At 39.8% G+C, this 24467-nt stretch overlaps 1 protein-coding gene across 1 annotated transcript in view; it reads right to left on the reverse strand.

Moving 5' to 3' along the window:
- The window catches only part of CLNK (cytokine dependent hematopoietic cell linker), a 97522-nt gene that overhangs the window by 17951 nt on the left and 55104 nt on the right, over positions 1–24467 (reverse strand). Inside the window, exons 10-16 of the mRNA XM_063107419.1 lie at positions 24089–24199; positions 17210–17237; positions 13600–13618; positions 11461–11542; positions 7550–7590; positions 2532–2665; positions 322–399 (exon numbers count right to left, since the gene is read on the reverse strand). Of these exons, the coding sequence (XP_062963489.1) occupies positions 322–399; positions 2532–2665; positions 7550–7590; positions 11461–11542; positions 13600–13618; positions 17210–17237; positions 24089–24199 (493 nt within the window). The remainder of the gene's footprint in view (positions 1–321; positions 400–2531; positions 2666–7549; positions 7591–11460; positions 11543–13599; positions 13619–17209; positions 17238–24088; positions 24200–24467) is intronic.

The following is a 24467-nucleotide window of genomic DNA, read 5'->3' on the forward strand; positions in this document are numbered from 1 at the left end:
TCCCTTGTGACCTCTATTCTCCAGCTTCCACGTGTGATCTTCAAAATAGTTCCTTAGGGTTGATTTTACTGTTTTTCATTTTATGAATAAAGAACCTACACGTAAAGGAACTTAGGAACTTGAGAAAGCCAAACAGCTGATAAGTGGCACAACCAAGCCTCAGAGCTGACACTCTCCATTTTTAAATCTCCTTTTCAATTAAAATCTCCCCGACACTTAGAAATACAGGGTGATGCAGGAACCACTGCATCAAAGCACACAGCTTGTTATGTCCTATGATCTATGAGCAGAAAACCACCAGATGACTATAGAAGACATTACCTTGCTCTCCTTCATTAATGCCTCTTCCACGGCCTGGCGACTGTATTCTCCAATGTACCATTCGTTGTGCTGGACATCCTGCAGTACAGGTTCAATAGTGAATATTTTAGGGCCAAAGGGAAGTCCTAATTATTGATTAACTAATTCAAAATTTACTTTTGTTTCCATGGTGCCCAATCATAGTTTAATTTGTAGTAGATATTCAGTACATAAAATTTAGTCCCCGAATCCGAAGAAACCCACAGATGCTTAGGGAAGATGAACACAGAAAAAAAGTCACTGCAGCTGGAGAATTCTGAAGTTGTCATTGGAAGTAACCAGAAATGACAGTCCATCCACTGAAAAAGGCCCTTTGGCACTACCTTTAGAATGGATAATAAACCCTCCATCTATCAATGCTTTCTGAATCTACACCTGCCGAAAGTGGATGAATATTGTTTGTAAAGCCTGTGCTGCCACAGTCATCATGAGAACAGCAGGGAGGGAGAGACAGGTGCAGGCAGGAGCATCTTTATACCACTTTCCTGGAGTCACATATGGCAGAGCTTGGATTTGAACACTTGTCTGTCTGCCTTTCTCTTTGTGTCATGCTGCCTTATTCATATCAATGTTAAATGATTTTGAGTTCTTTTGATTATAAAATCCACCATAACAGGGAGAAGAAAGGGCAGTCAGAGAGATGTACCATGGACCTGCGATGCCTGCCCAGGGTTCCAAAGATCATAAATAAATACCCCCCTGCATGAGTTCAACAGCTGCAAGGCCCTTCCTCATTCAGTACCTCAATATACCCCTATTGCTGTGAAGTAGGCATGTCAGATAGTGTTCACCCTAGCGACAAATGGACAGCAGAAGCTCAGGAAATCAAAATCTGTCACATGGTGGGCAAGAGTTAGAGATATGATGTCAGGTCTTTGGTCTCTTAATCGGATTCTCTGGTTCTCCCAGCATAAACCTACTCAGGAGTGCAATGCTGCAATTACTCTTAAGGCTACTTTCTGTCTATGGTACATAATACTGTTCTTCTTTATTTGAAAGTAAAAACAGTCAACTTAAAAATATATCATTAAGTAAATATTATTATTGATAGTACATGAATATGTCACAAATCATAAAGATGTATTCAAATAGTTGAAGTTAGGGAAATCCTGATCTAGTCCAAGTTGCACTCATGCCTGTGAGGAGTCCCCAGCTCTGAGACATCCAGTTAGAACCCAGGGGTCGCGGTGTTCATGAAGAAGGTGGCAGAACTAAAGGAAGCCAGGTGCAAGGAGAGGGGCCATGAAAGAAGTATGTGCAAAGACTTTTCAGAGTCTAACTTAAATGTATGAGACGCCTTTTAGAACTAGGTAGAGATTGAAATAAATATAAAGAAAACAAAAGACTTTTAGGATACTGTAGGAATTATAAGGAATTGACTAGGGATATCCTATATGCTCTGCTTCCACTTATAAACCTTTGCAAGCTCTGTAACAGGACCCTGTGTAATAGCAGGATATGGGATATAGACCCAGAAGCTGCATATCCTCCAGTGATTTATAATGACAAACTTTAATAAGTAATGTCCCAAGGTGATGGAGGGAAGAGCAAACAAGACACAATGGAAGATTTATCCCCCCATGTAGGTAAATGTAAGTACAAAATGGGCTAAGAAGAATTAATCATAGGGGTGGAGTGTAATGTACAAAGAGACCAGAAAATTGATAAAAGACAAAGAAGAACATATCTGTCACATGTTTGCATTTCTGCACTCTTTATGTTTCCTCTGGGCCAGGAACCATCACCTCTAGCGCATTGTCTGGAACATAGTAAGTGCTCAATAAATGGTAATCGGACTGTCAACTGAAATGAGTATGTGACAGGTAGATCTTTACTTGGAAAAAGAATTGCAATATGTAAATCCTAGTTAGTTTCCCACAAGATTATTGACATCCCATAAATATAAAACACAGGAATAAATATCTCTATTAAAAAAAAAAGAAAATATTTTTTGGATTATTGAAAAAAAAAAAACACTGAGAATCTGGAAATACGCAAGTTAAAGAATCTGGTGAAAGAGCAATATAATACACAATAAAACACTCTAAAAAATATTAAAACCTTACAATATAGAGCCAAAAGAAAGACAAAAATAAAACCAAACATAATAGTCTCCTTTTGGACACTGTTCAATAAAGCTGTGTTTAGATAAGGAGAAGTGTCTGTTTTACCTTTTCATGTGACCTCGTGGGGGTAGGTTTTCTCCAGCTTGTATTTTTACAGGGTGGCATATTTTCACGATGGCTGTAGTTGGCTGGAGACTGGCATCTCTGAGGAGAATAGGACTGCATGCTTCTTTTATGATCTGGAAGAGTCAATTCACATTTAAATATGATTTTGTCTCAGATGGTCTCCCTCCGGCATGGAGCTGGTGCTGGTCCCTCCTGCCTGTGTCTGGGGTGACCTTCTGGGTCTACAGCACATCATCTCCCTCTGTGATTGAAGCCCCTCTGGGTCGTTCTCTTGCTTCAGCGTTAGTCGCTTCCCCTCTCTTTCCTCAGGGTACCCAGAGAAATCTTTAAAATTTAACTCTGATTTTGCTACTCCCCTTGATAAAAATCCTTCCAGAATTTTCTTTTCACCTGGAAGCAAACCTAAATGTTTTCATTTTGTTCATAAGGCCTGGACTGGTCTGTCTCTTCTCATTTCTCCATCCTCATCCTTATCTGTTCCCCATTGTACACTCTGTTCAGTTTCTTGAATGTGCCAAGCTTGTTCCCAACTCAGAAAACACCTTTTTTTTTTTTTTTTTTTTTAATATGAAGAATAACTTTTTTTAAAAAAAATGGAACATCACTTTTTTAACCTGGAAGAATGACTGACAGGCAACCTATGGTTATTCACACTTGGATATTTGGCAGTTATTTCATAAAAAATGAACAAAGTGAGACTGTCGCTTCGTGGAAAACAAGGGGCAGTATTCGTTGCAATTATAAAATTAGACTTTGTAAGTGCAAATTGGAATTTGGGAAAGCTTGCTTTGCCATGGTGACAAGACAGCATCCCAAAAGGTCGACTTTTCTTTTCTTTTCTTTTGTCAATAATAGGTCGACTTTTCTAATGAGATTGGTGATATTACTTGCAAATGTGATTTTTAAAGAATGCTATATATTAGCATATGTTAATATTGGAATATCTGTTCAAATCTGTGAACTATTATTTTCCAAGTGGCCAGTGCATGATGTTAACAAAATTGCGCCTGGGTAAAATATTAATTCCAGTGCAAGACAGACCAATGGATTTTGAAGAAACAGAACACAAAAATTTCATGATAGGGTTTTGATTTCACATGGCATCTAAGCTTTAAGATACTACCACTTGTCAAATTTTGATATGGCATTTTCTGTATATGCTCCAACCAAAATAACATATTTCAACTGCATGCCTTTCTAGTAAAAACTGATAAAAAATAATTTCATAACATTTAGACCATAAGGACAAAGCGAATTGTAAGGAAGAATACCAAGCCAAGACATTTGTAAATATGTTGGTAATTTTAAGCAAGCTAACAGACCTAGACTAATGTAAAATAAAATTGACTTTAAAACTTTATTGTAAATTATAGTGAAGCAGTATGCCAAAGGTTATTATTTAAATAGGCATAACTCTATCTTTTCAACATGAATTAAAACAATAAAAACATCCCTTCGACAAGATAACAACCATTATCAGCATTTCCTGTCACTTAGTTTGTGTTGCGTACATAATAGTGTTCAGTGATTGTGACTTTTTCATGGTATTGTGGCCACTGATTTATTATTTTTTTCAACCCTGAGTGCCTGTCTTGAATATTTAAAAAGTCCTACTTGAAAAAAAGAGCGCTTGGAAACAGCTAAGCCTTTGTAGTCCGTTCGCAGGAGTTAAACGAAACTAAACAAAACCAACAACTTTGCCATGCAATTTTCCCCTGAAGGCCTGCTTGGATCTTTGTTGAATGAAATTCTGGTCATGTAACCCGCTGTAAGCATTTAATTGATTTTGTTCTAAAACAATGAAAGCAGCTAATCTTTGGAAAATTTTTCTTACATCAAATATTGAATTTGAGTTTTATAGCCCCATGAAATAAGACTTTTCTACTTAGAGAGTGGAGGAATGAGAAATAAAGAGATTGACACAGGCAAACAGAAGAACACTGGGGCCAGAACAGTGTAGGTGGTCAAAAAAATCTGAAGCAGGGTAGCCTAATAAAGAAGGCCTGGGTTGAAAAATCATACTGATATCAATAATTACTACTATTTAAAAATTCTTAGATGAGGAAGGGGAAGGGGAGAAACTGGATAAGGGGTGTAAAGAATAAGTATGATTTGTAACAATGAATACCTAATAAAAATAAACTGAAAAAATAAAAAAGATGAAAACGAGGGTCTTCATTGTGAAAACTTAAAAAATAATAATAAAAGTAAAAATTCTTATGTAGATAAAACTCTTAGCACAGTGCCTGATCCATACTAGCCACTCTGTAAATGCTAGCTGCCAGTGTTGCTCATATTATTAGAGAAATATAGCTAGATCTAGACCTTTCAGTTGTTGAAATAGAGCATTTTATTTTAAGCAGATATCTCATACATTTTTATTCTAAAATTTTAATTTACTCTTACAATTAAAGAAATAATTTTATAAAAAGAAGGCGTATATTTTAAAGAAAAAGAAAACATTTGTGGACAAAAACTAAAAACAAACAAAAAAGAAAACAAATCATTTATAATTCCAGACTTAGAGAATAATGTTGTTGCTATTTTGGAGTATAACCAAACCTTTCTGGACCCTCTTCCAACACATGAAAATGTGCGTGTGTATGTATATATACACATATACATCCTGAGATCCATTTGCTTAGGCTCCTAATAGTTTAGCTTGAATTCATCTATCAGAAAATTGGAGCCAAGTCTGTTTCTAAAGTAGTAACTGAACTATCAAGAATAACTCATTCTTTTCTCATTTGTAAAGGAAGGATAATAATATTTGCATTTGTAGCGATGTAGATTTACTCTTGTACATGAGTATCCTCACCTGAGGCATTCAAGCTAAAACCAATAAGCTTCAGAGAGCCCACTGGACTTAGAATTCTATGAGCGCAGAGGTGGTGTGTTGTTTTCTGTACACCCAATATTGCCAAGTTCTGGTGATCCAGAGATGAATTTTTACCCAATAGAAAAAATTTAAAAATTTTAAAAAGTTCAAAAAGTTGACAAAGGAATGTCAAAGGTGCTTCAGCACTGTTAGTAGAGGAGTGGGGCTGTCTCTATTCTGTATTTTTAGGGCCCAGCCCAATTTTGGGTAGACACCATGTGCTTAGTGGATGTTTGTTGGCTGAAAGAAGAATTAACATTTCCCCTGTCCATCCCAGGCTTCTTTAAGCAGCCCTGCCTCCTCCGAAATGAACTGGGAACAATCTACAAGACCACAGTACAAATGATGTTCAACTGGACTTCCATCTGTGAAGGCCGTCTCCTTCACTAGCACTTTTGTTTCATTCTTTAATTGATTCTTATTTTTGATTTGTGCATGATTTCATCTGTCAAGTTAAGACTCTGGATTCCTCTCTAAGTTAAGTTCTACTTTACCATCCCTGCAGCATTAGTAAAATGCTCTTTCTGGACCCATTCAGCGCCTGGACCTTCCACCTAGATGCTCCAAATCTTTCATCTTTGTACATGCAGATCTGATCATTAGGACTGCTATTTCTGACATTTGATTCCTAGGGATGGAGTCCATTGGATGAATCACAGACCTCTTTGGCCATCTTTTTAAAAAAGCAGCCCTCTTCCAGGAAACTCCTATTGGCAATGTATACATAGGGGAGATGAGTTTATCAGGCTGGTTTTCCAACTTCAGCCACATTGTACATGGCTGAAGAGAAATGAGAGCATGGTGGAGGCTGTGGAAGGTGCCTTAGATCTACTGAGGTCAGCTGAGTAGGAAGAAGGAATGGGGGTGCAGGAAAGAAGGAAGGATAGAAAATGTATTAGTTGCCTACTATGTGTCAAGCAGAGGGAGTGTGTGCATATGTATGTTATATTAATATTACTACGTGAGTTAATATTATTGTCATTTGAACATTACAGATGGTGGAGGGTGAAGCTCAAAGAATTAACTTGCCCAAGGTGACCCTCTTGTAGGAAAAGAGGCAGAATTGGGACCAAGGTCAGTAGAGCTCTCATCCTTTCCACTGTACCCCACATGCTTTGCTTCCTGCAGCCCTAAGCCCTCTTTTCTGGCTCTAAAGAGAGATGACCGGGCTAGACCAGAACACAGAACTTCCATGGCATATAGAGCAAAGAAAGAAAGACAAATGAACATGACTGATTTAATTTGGGCAAAATACTGTAATATGAATAGTGTCAAAACCCACCACTAACAGTAATAGAACACTATATTTATATGCTGGTTTAGACCCTCTACAAATGTGGTAACCTTCTGATTTTTATTTTCACAATCAATTGGTAAGAGGGGTAAATTTTATCTTCTCCATTTCACATATTTCTCTTGAGATAAATCTATATTATACTCAATGAATTAGAAAAAACTAAGTTTGTCGGAACTGCTGGAGAGGATGGGGAACAAGGGGGACTCATAAACTGTTGGTGAGACTAATTGGTGTATGTACTTTGGAAAATACATCTAGGAAAACTAAAGACATGCAGATCCTAAGATGTAGCATTTCACTGTTAGAAAGAGATTATCATATTGTGTACATGGAAAAATCTACAATAATGTTCTTAACACAATAATGTTTATAGCAAAATACACTAAAAACTAAGTGATCACATTAATTACGGATCAAAATTATGTCATATTCACACAGTGGAATACAGATTGAGCATCTCTAATCTGAAAATCCGAAATCTGAAATGCTCCCAAACCTGAAACTTTTTGAGAACTTGACATGATGCTCAATGGAAATGCTAATTGGAGCATTTGGAATTTTGGAATTTTGAATTTGGAATGCTCAGCCAGTATGTATTTCTGCACATATTCCAAAATCTGAAACACTTCTGGTCCCAAGCATTTTGGGTAAAGGATACTCAACCTGTACTATCTGTGAATAGCTCAATGAAAATGAGCTAATTACATTTATACACATCAACTAAGTGACTCTGAGGTTCACAAAAGTTAAGTCACAATGCAGAAATGTCACAGTATAATGACTTACATGTTTATTTATTATTCTCACTTAAAGGGCTCTTACCTCTGTGTTGAACACCGGGGTTGCTCATCATGAATGAAGAGCTAAAGGAAATGCAAGAATTGAAAGAGTGTTAGCATTTCCTATGGTGGATAAAATTCTACTCCAAGGCAAGGTTAACGATAATGGCCTGAAGGTGCATTTATACAGCACTTTATATTTGACTGAGTACACTAAAAGAATTGTTTGTTGTGTAAGGCACTGGAAGGATTGCCCTTCTCCTTTCTCAAAACTGGCAAATATTAGATGTGGATCAAATTGATCCCTGTAAGTTCTTTTCATGGCACTTCAGTGGGCACCTGTCATCATTTCAGTGAGCACATGTCATGATTCTTTACTTTTGGAAACCATGAGTTTAGACTTACGTTGTGGTTACAGTCACTATAGAAAATAACATTTGGCAGGTTGGGGCTCATATTCTATAGAAACTGTTTACTTATTGAAGAAGAGTCAGGCAAAGCAAGGAAGAAGAGTATAAAAATCACTTTATTCCTTCTTGAAATGTGAGTTGGGTGAGAAAACTTTGTGGAGGATTATAAGGAAATCCATAAATAAAAGGGATTATAAAAATGTAATATAAAACCATAAAAATAATGATATGCATTTCTAAACACAAAAATGATTTTACCAAGACTGTTATCAATGGCTTTACTTAGCACTTAGCTCAAATTTTCTGGATCATTTTGCATTGTGGTAAACATCTTCCGTATAAACTCCAGGTGCTACTACAGTTAAATCTAATTACACAGGAATTGCTGTATACCAAGGATTGTGCTATTGAGTAAAGCCTCTGGGTTAATTAAATGAAATCGGACCCTTTCCTAGCACCAATAAAATCAACTGTGTATATGTGTTTTTTGTTATCTCCATGAAAGCCTGGGGTCTTACTGTTTGCTTTGTAGAAGAAAATACTGGCTGATCACCTAGTCACCACATTGTCCCATCAACACTGGTTGGATGGATTTTTGACTCTTCAAACTAGGATCCCTGTACTAGAAGCCAATGTACAATTTTGTTAAATGTCTGGGAAACAATAATGAAAAGCAAAATTTCTTTGCTGCCATTTTTCCAGATTTTTAGAAAATGTTGAAAGAATAGGCATAGCTTCAGAGGATATTCTAGGTCTCAAATACACAGTTTATAAGGATAGAAGCAAAAAAGAAAGAAAAAAAGAAAAAGAAAAAACACCCAAAACAACTAAAACTAAAATAAAAATGATGATTTGTTCATCGACCAAATAGGTGTTGAACACTTACTAGGTAGGTAGAATGTTCTGGGAGGATAAAATGATTAACACATGGCTTCTGCCATAATGAAGCTTAGGTTATGGAGGGAGGATACAGCTGTTCCATAACCATGATGTAAGGTAAAAGTCACGGTAAAGGGGTGCATAGCATAAGTTCCTGTGGTGGTAGAGCGTCACTTAACCCAGACAAAAATTCTTTGATTCTTGGAAAAGGCTTCCCAGGAGAAATGCTGAGCTGAACCCTGAAGGAAGAATAGGAGAATGAATATGCTCCAGGCAGATGCGACAGCATGTGCAAAGGCTCAGAGGCAAGAAAACATGACCTATTCTGCAAGAGACCAGAAAATACTTCCTTATGAGTACTTTCCTTAGAGTATAGAGATGATCAATATCATTAGATGGCTATTGCAGTAGTTGAGGCAAGTGTTGATGGTGGCTGGTCCATGCTGAGTGCTGGAGAAATGGATGGATTCCAGACATGTTATGGAAGTAGAATTTTTGGAATTGAAAATGGATTGCATAGGGCCAGCCCCGTGGCTCACTCGGGAGAGTGTGGCGCTGGGAGCGCCGAGGCTGCGGGTTCAGATACTATATAGGGATGGCCAGTGCGCTCACTGACTGAGTGTGGTGCAGACCACACCATGCTGAGGGTTGCGATCCCCTTACCGATCACACACACACAAAAAAGAAAGAAAATGGATTGCATAGAAAATGTGAAGGTGAAAAAGAGATCTTATCATTTACTGAGGTGAGAAAGAAAGTTTGTGGGAGGATACAGTTGGTTTAGGAATGAGAGCAGAAATGAAAAGTTCAATTGTCTGCATTATGAGTGTGATGCCTATGGCTCAGCTAAGGAAAACTGCCCACTGGGAGACTGCATATATGGGTCTGGAGCTGAGAGAGGTGGTTCGGGCAGAAGATGGAGATTTGGGAATTGTCAACATTGGGTTGACATTTGACACTAAGGATGGATATGATTGCCCAGGCCTTTAGTGATAGAAAAGAGGACCTCAGATGAACTCTGAGGAATCCCAACACTTAGAGGTCAGTTTGGGAAAAAAATTTCAAAGAGTCTTACGATAAGCAGGTAGTTGAGAGAAGGAAACATCAGAAGATATTGTTTAATAAATTAAACAAACAAGCCGAAATCACATCAAGCTACTACTACAGATATGAGTCCAACTGAAAAGCTCATTATCTTTCACTACAATCTTTCCATTTAGAGGACTGCATTAAGAAACAGTATTATATTGTGATATGGGGAAGAGTCTTGTACAGATCGAGTCTTAAGCAGAAGCCTAATAAGAGCTATGAAGCCCCGGTCCTGATCCCCACAGGCCAAACAGTTAAGAACGAAGTTCTTCAAGATGCAAAATAGGAAAAGCAAGAAAGTGAGCAGGGAAAGGGAATGGGGATGGTGGCCATGCCCCGATGTGCAGGGCCCAGCAATAGCAATGAGAGCCAACATGTGTTGGGCTCTTGCAGCATGTCTGGCTCTGCTCAAAGCTTCCAGTGTAAGAAAGTGACATCGTCCAAGTCACACGGTTCATGTGACTGAAGTCAGGCCGTTCTGTGATGAAGTCAGGCCGTCTGACTCCAGTGGGTCCTGCCTGACCACTATTCTGTTCTGCCACAAACATGGGGCATTCCCAGTAAATATTTATTGAGTAAATAAAAAGCAGCATTCTAGCCATGGGCAGGCACCAGAGAGAGTCAGGATTCACGGGCTGTGTTTTTAGAATCAAGTCATTATAGGCAGCGTGGGCTACTGAAAAGTGCTTGGGCTTCGAGGCTGGCCTTGACTTCAATGAAAAAGGACTCAGTCTCTCTGGGGCTCGTTTTTTCCACCTGGGGAATGGATACAAACTATCTCCTGGATTCAGTATGGTTTTAAGCTAGGGTCTGATGAATGAGTAGGAGTTTTCCAAGTAGGGAGAGGAGCATGTGTGGGGGAAGTGTTATAGCAGAGGAATAGCACATGCAAATGTTCTGCATTAAGTGACAATGTGGAAGCTGGGGCGTCTGATGAGGTTGCCAGTGGAGAGTGAGGCGACAGTGGCATGAACAAAGATTGGCTCCCACTGGCCCGAGTGAGATCATGAAGGCCTTATAGTACTAGTTTTGGAGGACCTGGATTTTGCTCGAAGCAAGCCACTACTAACGTAAAGTGGCCTTGCTCAGTGAATTACCTGCCTGAGCTTTAGCTCCTTCAGTTCTTCAGATGGGTTAACAGTTGTCATAGTAAACTGATCAGGTGGATATTTAATCAGATAATGTCACTCTCAGCACCTGGCCATCTATAAAGTGCTGCTCAAAATTAACTATAAGCTTCGGTGTGGTCATCAACTGAGAATAGTTAGAAACAATGAACTTTTTCCTCCCAAATTGATTAGCATCTATTCCAGTTAATCCTATCCAGTTAATATTCAATTTTTAAAGTCCCCCAAAGTTCTCTAACTCTCAATCAATCACTTACTAGATGCAGAAAGAGCAACATTACTCATATTAGACTCAACAACCGCTGTGAATCACAAGTTTCCCTTGGTCTTCGTAATCCGGCTTCAGAAACAAAGGCCAAGGATTTTTCCTGTTTCTCAGGAAGTCCTGGCAATCATTATCTGAGACAGCATATGGCCCAAACCCCAGGCTGGAATTCCTGGCTCCTTACCTGGTCATGGCAAGTGGAATCTCTCGAGTATTTTGGTTTTGTGACAGGTGAGATGACTCAGGTTTCATCTGGTGATAAGGAACTGTGTGAAGGAGTGACATAATTTAGTCAGGTTACAAAAGAAAGATGATCAAGGACTATTAGAAGTCCATTGAAGTACTATAATTTCATCCAAGTAATCTCTGATTATCAGGAAGAGGCTGTCGGTGGTCAGTGGAAACTGTAACCCACATGTTCTACGACTGTCCAGATTCCTGAGAATGACTTCTCCTTAAAGCTGTAAAAACTGCTTTCAACATTTACAGTTTTGAACACCTCACTGAACTTTCCAGAAATACAGAATATTACTCTGGAAGGCATTTTAGGGATTATTCTAGACCAGCTAATTTAAAAGATTTTTTAGCCTCATTCTTATTCATTCATACCATTCAATAAATATTTACTGAACACCTACTACAGGACTATCTCTGCCAGAATCTGGGGACACAGTGGAGAAGAAGGCAGACATGGCCCATACATTCTAATAAAAGGACACAGAACATAAACATGCAAGAAGATTGATAAGAACATTTAAGACTGTAAAAGTGATATAAAGAAAATAAAGTACTACTCTGAGATGCAGAGTGATTTATGTGTGGCTGAGGAAGGCCTTTCTGAGAGATGACATCAGAGCTGAGATCCTAACGAGGAGGAAGTTAAGCCACAGAACTGTTCTGGATGATGCAGGACAGCCCAGGGCTGGCCCATGCCACCTGCGTTCTCCTACCCTCCTGTGATAGGGCAGGGGGTCTCCCAGGATTCTGATGCCAACCAGCAGTTCCCACCCAGTTACAACCACAAATACATTTTCTCCATTCTTTCCCCTTGATCATCAAGTTTGAAAAGTTCTGCCGACCATACAAACTGGAGTTACTTAGTAATTACACATGCCATTGTTGTCACTGTTTTTTATTTCCTTTTCATCATGGGTAGATTTTAACCAGCTCTTCAGTATTACCAAGGGCACATAATAATACTATGATATGAAATCCCATAAAACACTGTCTCAGTTGTGGTCATAAGTAATAAAAAAAAAAGACTGACGTGTCTAAGTTTTGGGTGTTACTCTGTGCTCTGTCCAAGATTGATCACTAACTGGACACCTTTGATTGGAAGACTGTGATTACTTGAAATGTGAGCCAGTGACTGGTCCATTAATCATTCATCCCATAAAATCATTTCATGTCATTTACAGTCACCCACACTGTCTGCTCCTCTTGAACTGAACAATGTCACATTGTTGCATTGATAATCACTGAAGCTGATGAAACACCACTGAACGTTTTAGTTAGGATGTTGACCTTTGTTGTGGGAAAGGGCATGGTTTTCATTAGGCTTTAAAATTATTTAGAATTGCCAGCTAACCCCCACTCCTCCACCAGGGACCCTTGGGAATTCAAAAACACGTATTAGCCCCTCTTTAAGTTTAACTTCCTCAATATATAGAGAAGAGCAGACTTGAGACCCACAAAGGACATGCAACTTGACCAAAACCACACAGTGAGTTGGTGGCAGGCCTCTGAGGTCCTGACCCAATGTTGCTGTGTGAGCTATGCTGTCTCTTATCAAGTCTTTTGGCTCTGGACATAATTCATCATTCTAAGTGGATGGAGAACAGTATTTCAAAGGTAGATGTGAAAATACTACCTGTGTAGCTTCCTGCTGTTTAGGATTTGAGTGAGTGTTGGATTGCATGCTTCTATGACAATGACACCAACAGTGTGCAAATGTGTATGTGTGTGCATGTTCATGGGTAACGTCAGAGGCAAAAAGACACCAAGAGCTTCTCTGGAGCAGTGGGCCAATGATGTCTTTTTCAAGGTGGTAGGGGATGACAGTGTGTCTCCTTTCAATCAGTAGCCTGTGGCTAAAGAAGGACCTCTGGCCCATCCCTGATTTAAGTCACCCTGTTTAGACCAAAGGACTCTGGAATGAACTATGTGGTCCTGAATCAGGAGCACATCATCATGCACACACACACCCATACATCCCAAGCTTCAACACAATCAGTCCTTTAAAATGATGACTAGCACTATGGATCTAGAAACAGAACTTATTCCAGTGGCATTAGAACAGTAAGAAGACATGTAAAAAATTCACCTTTTTCTGCTCCAAGGACCTGTATTGAATAAGAAAAAAATAATAATGTTCAATAATTTCTGGTGATAGAGAATTTAATACAGTGCTATGTGTGTTTTTGGAGTATTTAGTAGAGATTAGGCAAAATTTTTGTTAGTATAGATTTTTTAAAAATCTACAGACAATTCTCCAAAAGACCTAAGCAAAAATCAAATTTTATACTGTTTGTGTGATGTAACAGACAAGTATATAGTCTGCAGGCTGGACTACAAATCGCTTTGGCTCTTCTGGGAAGCAATTCGACCATAGTTATCAAGAACCTTAGAAATACTTATTCTTACCCCAGTAATTCCATTGATGAGACTCCTTTTCTAAGAAACATCCTGAAATCTGGACCAATTTCTTTTCAAAGACATTTAGCACATCATTATTTAAAATTTCAAGTCATCGGAAAAAATCTACATGCCCAGATAAGTGAGAATTATTAAGTTGATTTTGGTGCTATATTTGCCCACTGGAATATTATAAAACCATTGCAAGTATTTATGTAGAGAATGGAACAGATTATACTATAAATATGCCTTAAAGTTACATGAAAAGTTCAGGATAAAAACTGGGCCCCTAATGTATGTACATGCTGGTATGTTTTACGTGTATTCATGTGTATGTGCATATGCAGAAAAAAGGATTTGAAGTAATATGATAAAATATTAATAGAGATTGTGTTTAAGTGATGAGACTAATTTTTTCTTTATAGTTGTTCTAAAATTTTTGTTTTATAAAGTGAACATAAAAATATTCACATTATTCTTTTTAAACACAGTCATTTATCTTCCCAAACATTTCATTCTTCATTATGAGAAACTACATGCTTATTGGACTTGCATCCTTGGGTCCCACTCAAGAGTAGAGTCCCTCGAAGAAGCGAAAAGCCTTACAGTGTTTGCTGAAGTGTCTATTTAACTGCAAGTAATTTTATGAAGTCCATCTCACACACTGTATCAGCTGGGGAAGACCTCAGGTGTCACCTAGATAAAACTTTAACCTGGGGGTGGAGGAGGTCATTGAATGGCCCCATGAATCTTATGAAAGAGAAAGCTAAATGTCTTTTTGTTCTCTACAAATATATGTATTCTTTGCCGGAGTTAGGAGGGTTTATCATATTTTTCATCAAATTATCAAAGGTGTCTGAAGTCCATGAAATGTTGCAAACCATTGATTGACAGATGAGGTCCAGAGAGGTGATGCCATTGCCTGGTTCCCACATTATCTTGTGGTGAAGCTGACCGTGAGCCTAGCTCTCCTGACTCCCCTTTGCTTCAAAGGTGAGAAACCTTTAGCAACCATTGGCTTAGCGAGGCATCGTATGTCTTGTCTGAAGCTAGCCCACAGACAAGGCCTTTGGTTTCAAAGACCTTGCATCCCCCAGGTTTCTGGAAAGAAGACGTATGTTTCATTATGAATAGCAAGTCAAAGCAAATCTATAGGCTAAGTAGAAAGGGCAATGAATCCATTCTAATGCGTGGTTTGAAAGTCTCCCCACTGAGTCTTCCTCAGGACTTTGAACCTGGCAGTTCAAAGTGCTCAATCGGAGGCAGCAGCAGTTCTCAGGCTTGTCAAAGGAGCGGGAGGCAGAGCTGTAAATACTGCAGAGAAGCCTCTGGAAGGGCACTTGTTTTATTTCATTGAGACTCCGTCAATTTTTGGCTTGAGGGCTCTGAATTTAAAATCAAATGCAATTAGAAAAGTGCGGTGAACTCTCTCTAGTTTTTCTACCTTAACTTTTTTATTGTTAGAAAAGAAACATATTCAAGTTAAATAGTAATGCCTCCTTTATCATCTCCCTCGGTCCCTCCCTTTCCTCCTCCCTTCCTCCCTCCCTCCCACCCTCCTTGTTATTTTAGCTCAGAGGTGTCTCTGTATTTTTTAGGCATAGCATCACAGCTTGGGGAGTAGACCTGGACTTTGGGGTATAGGAGACTGGCCCTATCTTCAGCCAGCTATGGGAACTTTGACAAGTTTCCCGCCTTTTTGAGTCTTTATTTTGTTCTTAGGACTTTGTGAGGAGGAGATGAGACCGTGAGTCTCTACTTTCTTTGGAAACTATGAAGTGCCATGTGAATTTAAGTTAGAGCAGGTAGCACATCACTTCTGCTGGAACAGATTCTAGTCTACAATATAAAATTCAAGCACTTAACACACACACAAGCATGGCATTTGCCCTTTGGGCTTTTGTAATGAGGAAGCAGCCTTGAAACTGAGCCAGGCAAACAATGGAGAAAAGACAAGGAGCACAGATATGTTTTCCCACTAGATCTTGTTGTTCTTTAGATGATATTGACTCCTAGCAGAATGCCAACCAATGTTGCAAAGAGAACGAACCGTCCTGCACACTCCCTGCTGTCTAAAACTGGCCTCCCCATTTTATTCTTGCTTGTGAGTGATTGGAAGGCATGTTGTCCCCTCAGACTGGCCAGTGAGTCATGGACTTGATGTCCACTTGAGTTGGCAGCCAACTATTACTTGAGACACAAAAGCCCCACCCACAGGAAGAAAGCTCCTTCCTGGTGGCTCTCAGCAGGTCCAAAAACTCCCAGAAGACCGCGAGCCTGGTGAAGTCCTCTGTGGAACCAGAGCTGTTCCGTTCTTCCAGAAGTTATGTATGTTATCCTTCTTGACATGATTGTCTTGTGGATCAGAGGGATTAGAGGTAATAAATGTCCTGTTTGAGTGGCAAGCCAGAAATGCCACTTTTGATTTTAGCAGTCTCATAAAGCCAATAAATAAAAAAGAAAGAAAGAAAAGAAACCAACCTCTGTGGTCTAGATGTAAGAGCATAGGTCAAACACGAAGACAAGAATTGAGTCCCTTAGAATCTATTGTGTGTGAGGTGAGGCCATTGGTGGTGCTGGACAGAGACTTTTTGTCGGTCGCCAGTGCACCCACCATCTTCTTGAGGAATTTCCTTTTGGGGAAGTGAACACCCTGAGAAGGTTCTGAGATAGCTTCACCTCATGTGCCTTTCATGCTGTTTGTTGAATCTCTGCCAGTCGCTTGGTTGACTGTGCACTTACTTTGACTTGCTTTGACTTTATCACAACAACTTTGCAAAGAATTGTACCCATCCCTATTTTACGGCTGAGGGGACAGAAAGCGAGGTGGTGGGGACACCTGCCGAAGTTCACAAAACTAGTAGGTGGTGAACAGGATTCAAACCTGGGTCTGTGTGACTCTGAATCTCATATCCCTTCTGCTCTGCACTCCTGTCTTTCCTGTGAAGAACAGACTCAATGTCAATTGTAGAAAACAATTTCCAACGTTTTATTCCTGAAACGCTGGACACTGGAAGCTGTCAGTGGAGGCTTTCTGACTTTCGTGTGGGACTAACACGGTCTTCACTGCACCAGTGAACGCTGAATGGAGGTGGTGGCAGGTAGGATCTTGGTTTAAAATCTGGATCTTAAGTTGTTTTTAGTTTTCTCGCCTTTAAAATAGGGATAATAATGCATTCTGAGCATTCTATTGTGAGAATTAAGTGTGATAAAGAATCTGAAGCAAATAGAATCTTGCCCATCACAGACAAGGCACAAAAATCCCCTTCCTTGTTTCTCAGGACAAAATTGCTACTTACCTCACTTAATTCCTTTAAGCTCATCTGTCTGCAAGAAAAAGAAACACAATGTTACATAAAATATAGTTCCTAATGACCAAGATAAAATCATTCTGAGCCCTTGCAAACCTTTGGTTACATTTTCATTGCCAAATTAACAGCCTGTAGTCCAGTGAGATATTTATCACTGTTGCATAAAACTAAAGCCAGGTTATTTTTCTCATAATTTTCTGAAGAAAAGAAGTTACGAATCAGTATAAAAGGTGGTGATAAAAGGGACATTAATAAACTTGCCTCTCATTTTAGGAGAAGTTAAATAACATCGTCATTCCTCCTGCACATTTCATTTTCCATGTCAAGTTTCATTAGCACAGTCAGACTTATTAGTAACTTGATTTTAAAGCTCTTATTTCTTGCCATGAGAAAATGTAAAGAGATTTAAATATGAAGCTGTCAGGTACAACGGGATCCCAGGAAGGTGTGTGTAAAAAAAAGGGATGCTGATAATAAAAGGAGATCTGAGACAGGAAAACCAAACCAAACCAAACCTTGAAACTGAATAGTAGGAAAAGAATTCAACATGAAATATGATAACGTGGATGTGAACAGGTCTCAGAATAAATCCTAAGCCTTTCATTATATTAACAAGTCAATTACCTCCTCTGAACCTCATTTTTTTCTCATCTGCAAAATGGCAACAAGAAGTATTCATCTTGGAGGGTTATGGTGAGAATTGCTAGAGATAAAAATGAAAATGCTGAGCACTCAGTGGGCACTACCGTTAGAACGTCGTCAAGGTCAGATAAGGAAACTCTGAAGGAAGCGGGGTGAGGGTGTACATTTCATCTACTCAAGTTTGTTAGAGAAAAGACTGGAACTGAAGAATGCCAGCGATTAAGAATGCAACACGAACCTCAGTTGAAGGCTGTTGATCTAGGGTTTTAAGGGTCTGTCTGGATCAGGCAAAATGATCCCAGAAGCTTATGCCACTCAGACAATGTATCCTGGTCTCTGATCTCCATGCAATAGGCAACTGAACCGAGGTTCCACAGTTTTTAACCTTTTACAGCCCATCTGAGATAATACATTTGTACCTCCTCTTCCCCTTTTAGATGGGCATGAGATGACAAAGAGATATAATTAGAGGGAATGAAGTAGAACAAACACCCAGAATATTAATTATTTGAAGGTTAAATTGAGGCTAATCTCAGTGTGTTTAAAGTTTAAGAGACTCTGGTGTATAGGAGATACTGCAAGATTAGCTGTGTGGCTTCCATATAAATGTACAATTAATTTTAGACTTGTGGCTTTAAGTTACAAGAGTCAAGACATGTTCGACTCCACTTGTAAAGAGTTGAAACTGTTTAAGAGAACTTGAATGGTTCTGCATTTATACATTCATTAGATTTACAAAAATTCTTCAAGAAAGTTTTACTTGCTAAGATTTAAACCTGCCTGTCAGCATTAGAAGTATTTTAAAATCTAATATGTTAAATGTATAAAAGTATTTCAAATGTTTAAGGAGTTGTAACTGAGTTTGAAAAATAAGCCTATTCTTAACCTATCTAACTCGAGTTAGTAAAACGTCTGTTGCAGAACAGGTAGAGTGATTATCTTTTTGTTTCGATAAAATCACTTGATTTATAAATCAAGCAATATACTTTATAGATTGAAGTTTGAGGATTCAAGAAAGCTAGGTTTTGGAATTTGTAATCTTAATAAATTCAATTTTAAGTGAAAACCCAGGTGATTGTAAGAAGTCCTTTCTGTGCAGAGAAGGTTCAGGAACTCTGTTCTCCTTATGTTCAAGTCCCCCCTACAGTACCACATTGTCTCTTCAAAGACATCTTTGAACTTGTAAGTTTGACCACATCTGTCTGCTGGAGATGGCTAAAAAACATGGTCATTAACTGTGTAGAAAAAGTCTTCCCACCTTTTTTTCTACACTTGGTATAAATTTAAGGATATTACCCTTTATTATCAACATAGGCCTTGTCTTGGGCATCCCTTAGTTTTTGTCTTACTTTTAAATGAATTGGGTTTGAATTCTTGCTTTGTTGTCTATGGGCTCTGTCCCCTTCAATAAGTTAATTTTTTTCTCTGAATCATAGTTTTTCCACCTGTAAAATGGATAAATCCAGACAGTAGTAAAGAGGACTGTTGAAGTTTCTAAATGAAACAAAGATAAATGAAAGGTATTTGGAATGAAATAACATTTTACATCTGCAGAACACTTTGATGCTCACACATCTTTTTAAATTAAACTTTTTATTCTGGGATAATTAGAGATTTCCATGCAGTTGTAAGAAATAGCACAGAGAGTTCCCATGTACCCTCTACCCAATTTCTCCCAATAGCAACATCTTGCAAAACTATAATAATGATAAAAGTCACACTTTAAACTCAATAAATGTGAATTTGTATTATACCTTGCCTCTTTTAAAGGACCACTGTACCTTTCTCAGTACCTATAAAGATTTTTTTACTTCCCAAATCATCAGAGTATATATTTTTTGTCACTAAGATTGCTTGAACTGATTGTGATGCCAGCATCCTGGTTGGTTGAAAAGGGAAAGCCATAGTTAAGCCATAGTTAGGCAAAGGGGTGTATTTTTTTTTTTTTTTTTTAGATATCAGATGCTTTTCTTAAATTATATTTTGGCTGAATCTTGCATCTCGGGTCACTGAGTTTACTGAAGCTTAGAGGGCTCCTATGTGCAATGTGTACTCTGTATTTCTACATCCTCATCAGTAAATTGTGGATAATAATATCGCTTTCCTCACAGTGCTGTTGTAGAACAGAATGTGCCAAACTCACAAAAAGACTCCAAACTGAGCCTGATTTGTAGTTAGAACTCAGAAAATGTTGATTACTCTTATTGTTACTCAGGATGATTTTATCTGGTGTATGGGCTGTGGTATTAAAATTGCAATAGATACGTAGTTGGAAAGTTAGTTCCTTTTTAATTCTCTTTCAGATTACGTTAAGGAGAGAGTCTGAAAGTGGTGGTTAGTGTATCTTAAATGCCACTCTAACATTTTCTTATTTTTTCCTTGTATCAGAGAAAAAATTCCCCAGGCTTAAAGTTTTGGTCTGAAATTGTCTGTATTCAAGTTATTTATGGTAATGTATGTCTTTCTTTTCAGTAAATTTATTTAAGTAAAAACAAAAAAATGAGCTGAGCAAAAACATATTAAGGACATGAATATTGTAAAAATCATAACAATGCTACATAAACGGTTGAGAATGTCCGAACAACATTCCCCAGACTTCAAAGTTGTCCTCTAGTTTTGAGTCAATGAATGATCTACATGACATTTTTCTTCGATTTGCTTCGATTCGGTGATTGTTTTGTGAAGCCAAGACTTAGCTTTAAAAAGAAGAATGGTGGAGCTGGCAGAGACAAATGTGGCTGAAACACAACAACTGGAACCACAGCCACCATCCAGGGTGAGCACAGCCACTGCCAAGGGCTGCAGCTGCCGCTGCCTGCAGTTGATGGAGCTGATTGCCAGATGAAGATCACGGCCTCCACGTCAGGGAGGGCCGTTCACCTCACAAGCTTTACTAGCCCCTGGTAGAAAGGCAGTGGGCACTCTCTTCAGGGATGCCCACGGAAGCTCAGATCTCCAATATTCCTTCTGTTTTCAGAGCAATAGCCTCATGAGGAATGATGTCTGACTATCCATGCAGGACACACCAAGAGTGAATTTGGAAGCATGGCTCTCTTCCTAAAGCAATACTCTCTTATTCGTGGTGGTGTTGCCAGCGTCTCCTACAGGGCTTGGCATGTTTTCGCCCCCTCAACAGTCATATACTAATCCTGTGACTTTGACTGAGTGACCTAACTTCTCTGAACCTTAGAGACATCTGGTCCCCAATGGGTAGGGAAATCATATTTACTGAGAACCATGTGTACCCACCAGGCTGGGTACTGTGCCCTTCTGAGCCTTAGAAAACCATTGTTTACAGAGTTGCTGGAAGGATTCAACATGATACAATGTAATTACACCCTGGAGATGTTTGCATGAAGAGATCCAGCATAATTCTTATCACATCTAAAATGATTAACATAAGCTGTAACTACAGAAACCCCAGAGATATGAAATGCCAACTTCTAAAGACATGAACACTACTAAGATGGCAGCAGATGGTGGCACAACAGGCTGGTGTGATCCGGGCCGTATCTGGCGGTCCAGGGAACACTGTGTTAGACACTGGGAACTTGGGCATAGACACCCAGGGCTCAGGGGCCTTTGAAGTGTTCATAGCAGATGTGCTCCCAGAACCTGGTTCTCTCCGTGTTCCCAGCCCGGCTGCACATTCAGTTCACCTGGGAGAGCTTTAAAAATACTGATGCCAGGTCCCACTTCAGAGCAATTAAAACAGACACTGGGGATATTACTCTTTAAAAGGCTTTCTAGTTATTTTCATGTAAAGTCAGGATGAGAAACACTGCACTAGAATAGATAGCTTCTATTTCAAGAAAAAACGGAGTTAGGTGTCGAATTCTGCTGGCTACAGACAGGAGGTGCCTGGTCAATGCTTGCCTTTTCTTTCTTCTTCCTTCCTCCCTTCCTGCCTTCCTTCTGTCTGTCTTTCTTGTGCTGTGACAGATGTCATTATCCTAGCCACCTTATAGAAATGGCATACGTCCTCATTACAATTCTATCACACGGGGAGTGTTGCCTTCTTTTTCTAACCAAGGAAATCAGGACTCAGAACTGTTCAAGAGCTTTCTGAAACTAACTGTACAGCCAGACATGGCTCAAATGAGATCCAAACCCAGTTCTGTTGCATCCCAGGATTTTGTAGTTTCCAGCAAGAAGAAACAGAAAGAAGATAAAAATCTTTACTCTACATTCAACAACTTCGTCCCCTCTGATATGTTATTGGTCCTATTTCCTATTTCCTTACTTCTCTGCAGTTTGACCTGGTCTTAACATCATAGACCATTCGATCGGAACTTTAGGGACGGTGCATTTCATATTCCCAACTCTGATGACACCACTTCATGGGTCTGATGGTCTATTATTATTATTGTGTCGCCTCCCAGTCTCTCACTTTTTGAAAATGGAAATCCAAACAGCACAAATCTGGTGACTCCTAGGCTGCTGAGCTCCTTTGGAAGCTGCAGAAGGAAATACATATTTATTGAGCATCTACGACATGTCAGGCACTGGCCAGGAAACAAAGATGCTGAAATGAGCTAGTTTCTCCTTTTGGGGTGAAAGAGCCAGATTTGCATCTCGGTATATTATACAGGGTGACAAAAACACCACGGTAAAAAGAGTGAAATAAGTGTTGGTTATAAACATGTGCCGGCTCGGCACTGTTATGCACTTTATGGGAATCATCTCGTTTAATTCTCGTATTAGCCCATGAGGGAGGTGGTAGGTATTGATACTATCCTTACTTTGCTGCTGTGAAAAACTTTGGGCTCAGAAAAGGCCAGAACTTTGCTGGAAATTCTAAGGCAGAGTTTCTCAGCCTCCACACTATCGACCTTTGAGCCTCATTATTCTTTGTGCCGGGGCTCTCCTCTGCCGTGTAGGATGCTTACCGACATCCCTGGCCTCTACTCTCTAGGTGCCAGGAGCATCCCTCACCCATGCTGTCGCAACTAGAAATGTCTCTAGACATTGCTAACTGTCCCCCTGGGAGGGAGGGGGCAAAGTCACCCCCAGTCGAGAAGCCTGCCCCAAATCTGCCAGTTCACAAGAAGTAGAATCTAAATTTCAGTTTGAATCCAGACTTGAGAACCCCTCCAACCCCAACGTTCCTTCCCAAGGCGTGGGCTGGTCGAGAGGGGGACAGACCAGGGAGGACATTCCCTGGCAGAGAGGAGGAAGAGCGTGCTTCTTGGAAGATGTACATTCGTGTGTGGTTGTAAAGGATGGAGAGATGAAGACATTCACCAGACAGTGTAGAGGGAGAAATGGCATTTTAGGCCATTTGATGTCCACCATCAGAACAGTGATGAATGGGTTTCCCATAGAACCTCAAAATGAGCCTGGTTTCCTGAATTTCCGTATCCATGAGAAATGCTTCCTAACTAAATAATGCCTGCGCCCCGACCTGCTGGCTCCAGCTCGCATCAGGAAAGCACCATTCATTCTGAACAAGAAGGAAATGCTAATCTCTGCTCTGACTTCTACAGTAAGGTGATTTTGGAAATTCAGACTTTCTTGGGGTAAAAAACAAATGCTCATTCGAGTTAGTCACATTTTGTGATGACAGCCGGCTTCCAAATGTCCTACACGTTAAGGAGTGGGGATTCGTCATCAACACAATACCAGAGGGTTGGCTGTTAAATATTTATTTGTCAGCAAAGCAATAATGTTTTTGACAAAAGGGTTTTGAAGCATGGCTATATTTCTTCAGCCTGGGTGATGGGAAGCTGAGGGTGATATTGATCCTAGAATAATCTGAACTCTTTTTCATTTTTTATATAATGTCCTGATTCTCTTTTATGGCATTTAACATTTTCTTTAGTAACTACTTCAGGCCTCAAGTGAGCAATTCTTTCAATAACACATTTTATTACAAAGAAGTTGTATTTTCTTTTTTTTTTTTTTTTTTTTTTTTTTTTGTCTTTTTCGTGACCGGAACTCAGCCAGTGAGTGCACCGGCCATTCCTATATAGGATCCGAACCCGCGGCGGGAGCGTCGCTGCGCTCCCAGCGCTGCACTCTCCCAAGTGCGCCACGGGCTCGGCCCAGAAGTTGTATTTTCTGTAAAGAATCAAACCACAGGTTTCTGAGACTCTTTCCCCTGCAGGTATAATTGGCCCCACCAGGGGGCCTGTTCAGAGAGGTGACTTATTTGGTTTCCCTTGTCACCCACCCTGTCCCACCACTTCCCGGTCATTTCACTCACGGCCATCACAGATCTCTCACCTGGGCCCTCTCTGGGCTTCGGGAAAGGTGTGTCTCTGAGGAAAAGGTGGCCTGCTGCTCTCTGGCTCAGGGGGCAAGGGCTGGTACTTCTTCAGGAGGGTGACAGGAGGCCTGTGTGTGAAGAGTTACAGTGGGGCCTGAGATGAGCCGCACGCAGGAGGCTCCTCAGACCCTGCCCTCAGCATCCCCAGCTTTGGAGTGGACGCTTCTTCAGTTTTGGGGTGCTCACGACATTACAGAGCAGCCTGATTCATTGCAGACAGCTTCAAATGTGAGAATATTTATCCTTCTGAGCCCAAATCTATCTCCCTGCAGCTTGCTCTTTGGTCTGGTGCTGTTTTTTGCAGAATGTCATATGCGTTTCAGTATGCTTCCTGTT

The sequence above is a fragment of the Cynocephalus volans genome, chromosome 9 (assembly GCF_027409185.1).
Source record: "Cynocephalus volans isolate mCynVol1 chromosome 9, mCynVol1.pri, whole genome shotgun sequence".
NCBI classification, from domain to species: Eukaryota; Metazoa; Chordata; class Mammalia; order Dermoptera; family Cynocephalidae; genus Cynocephalus; species Cynocephalus volans.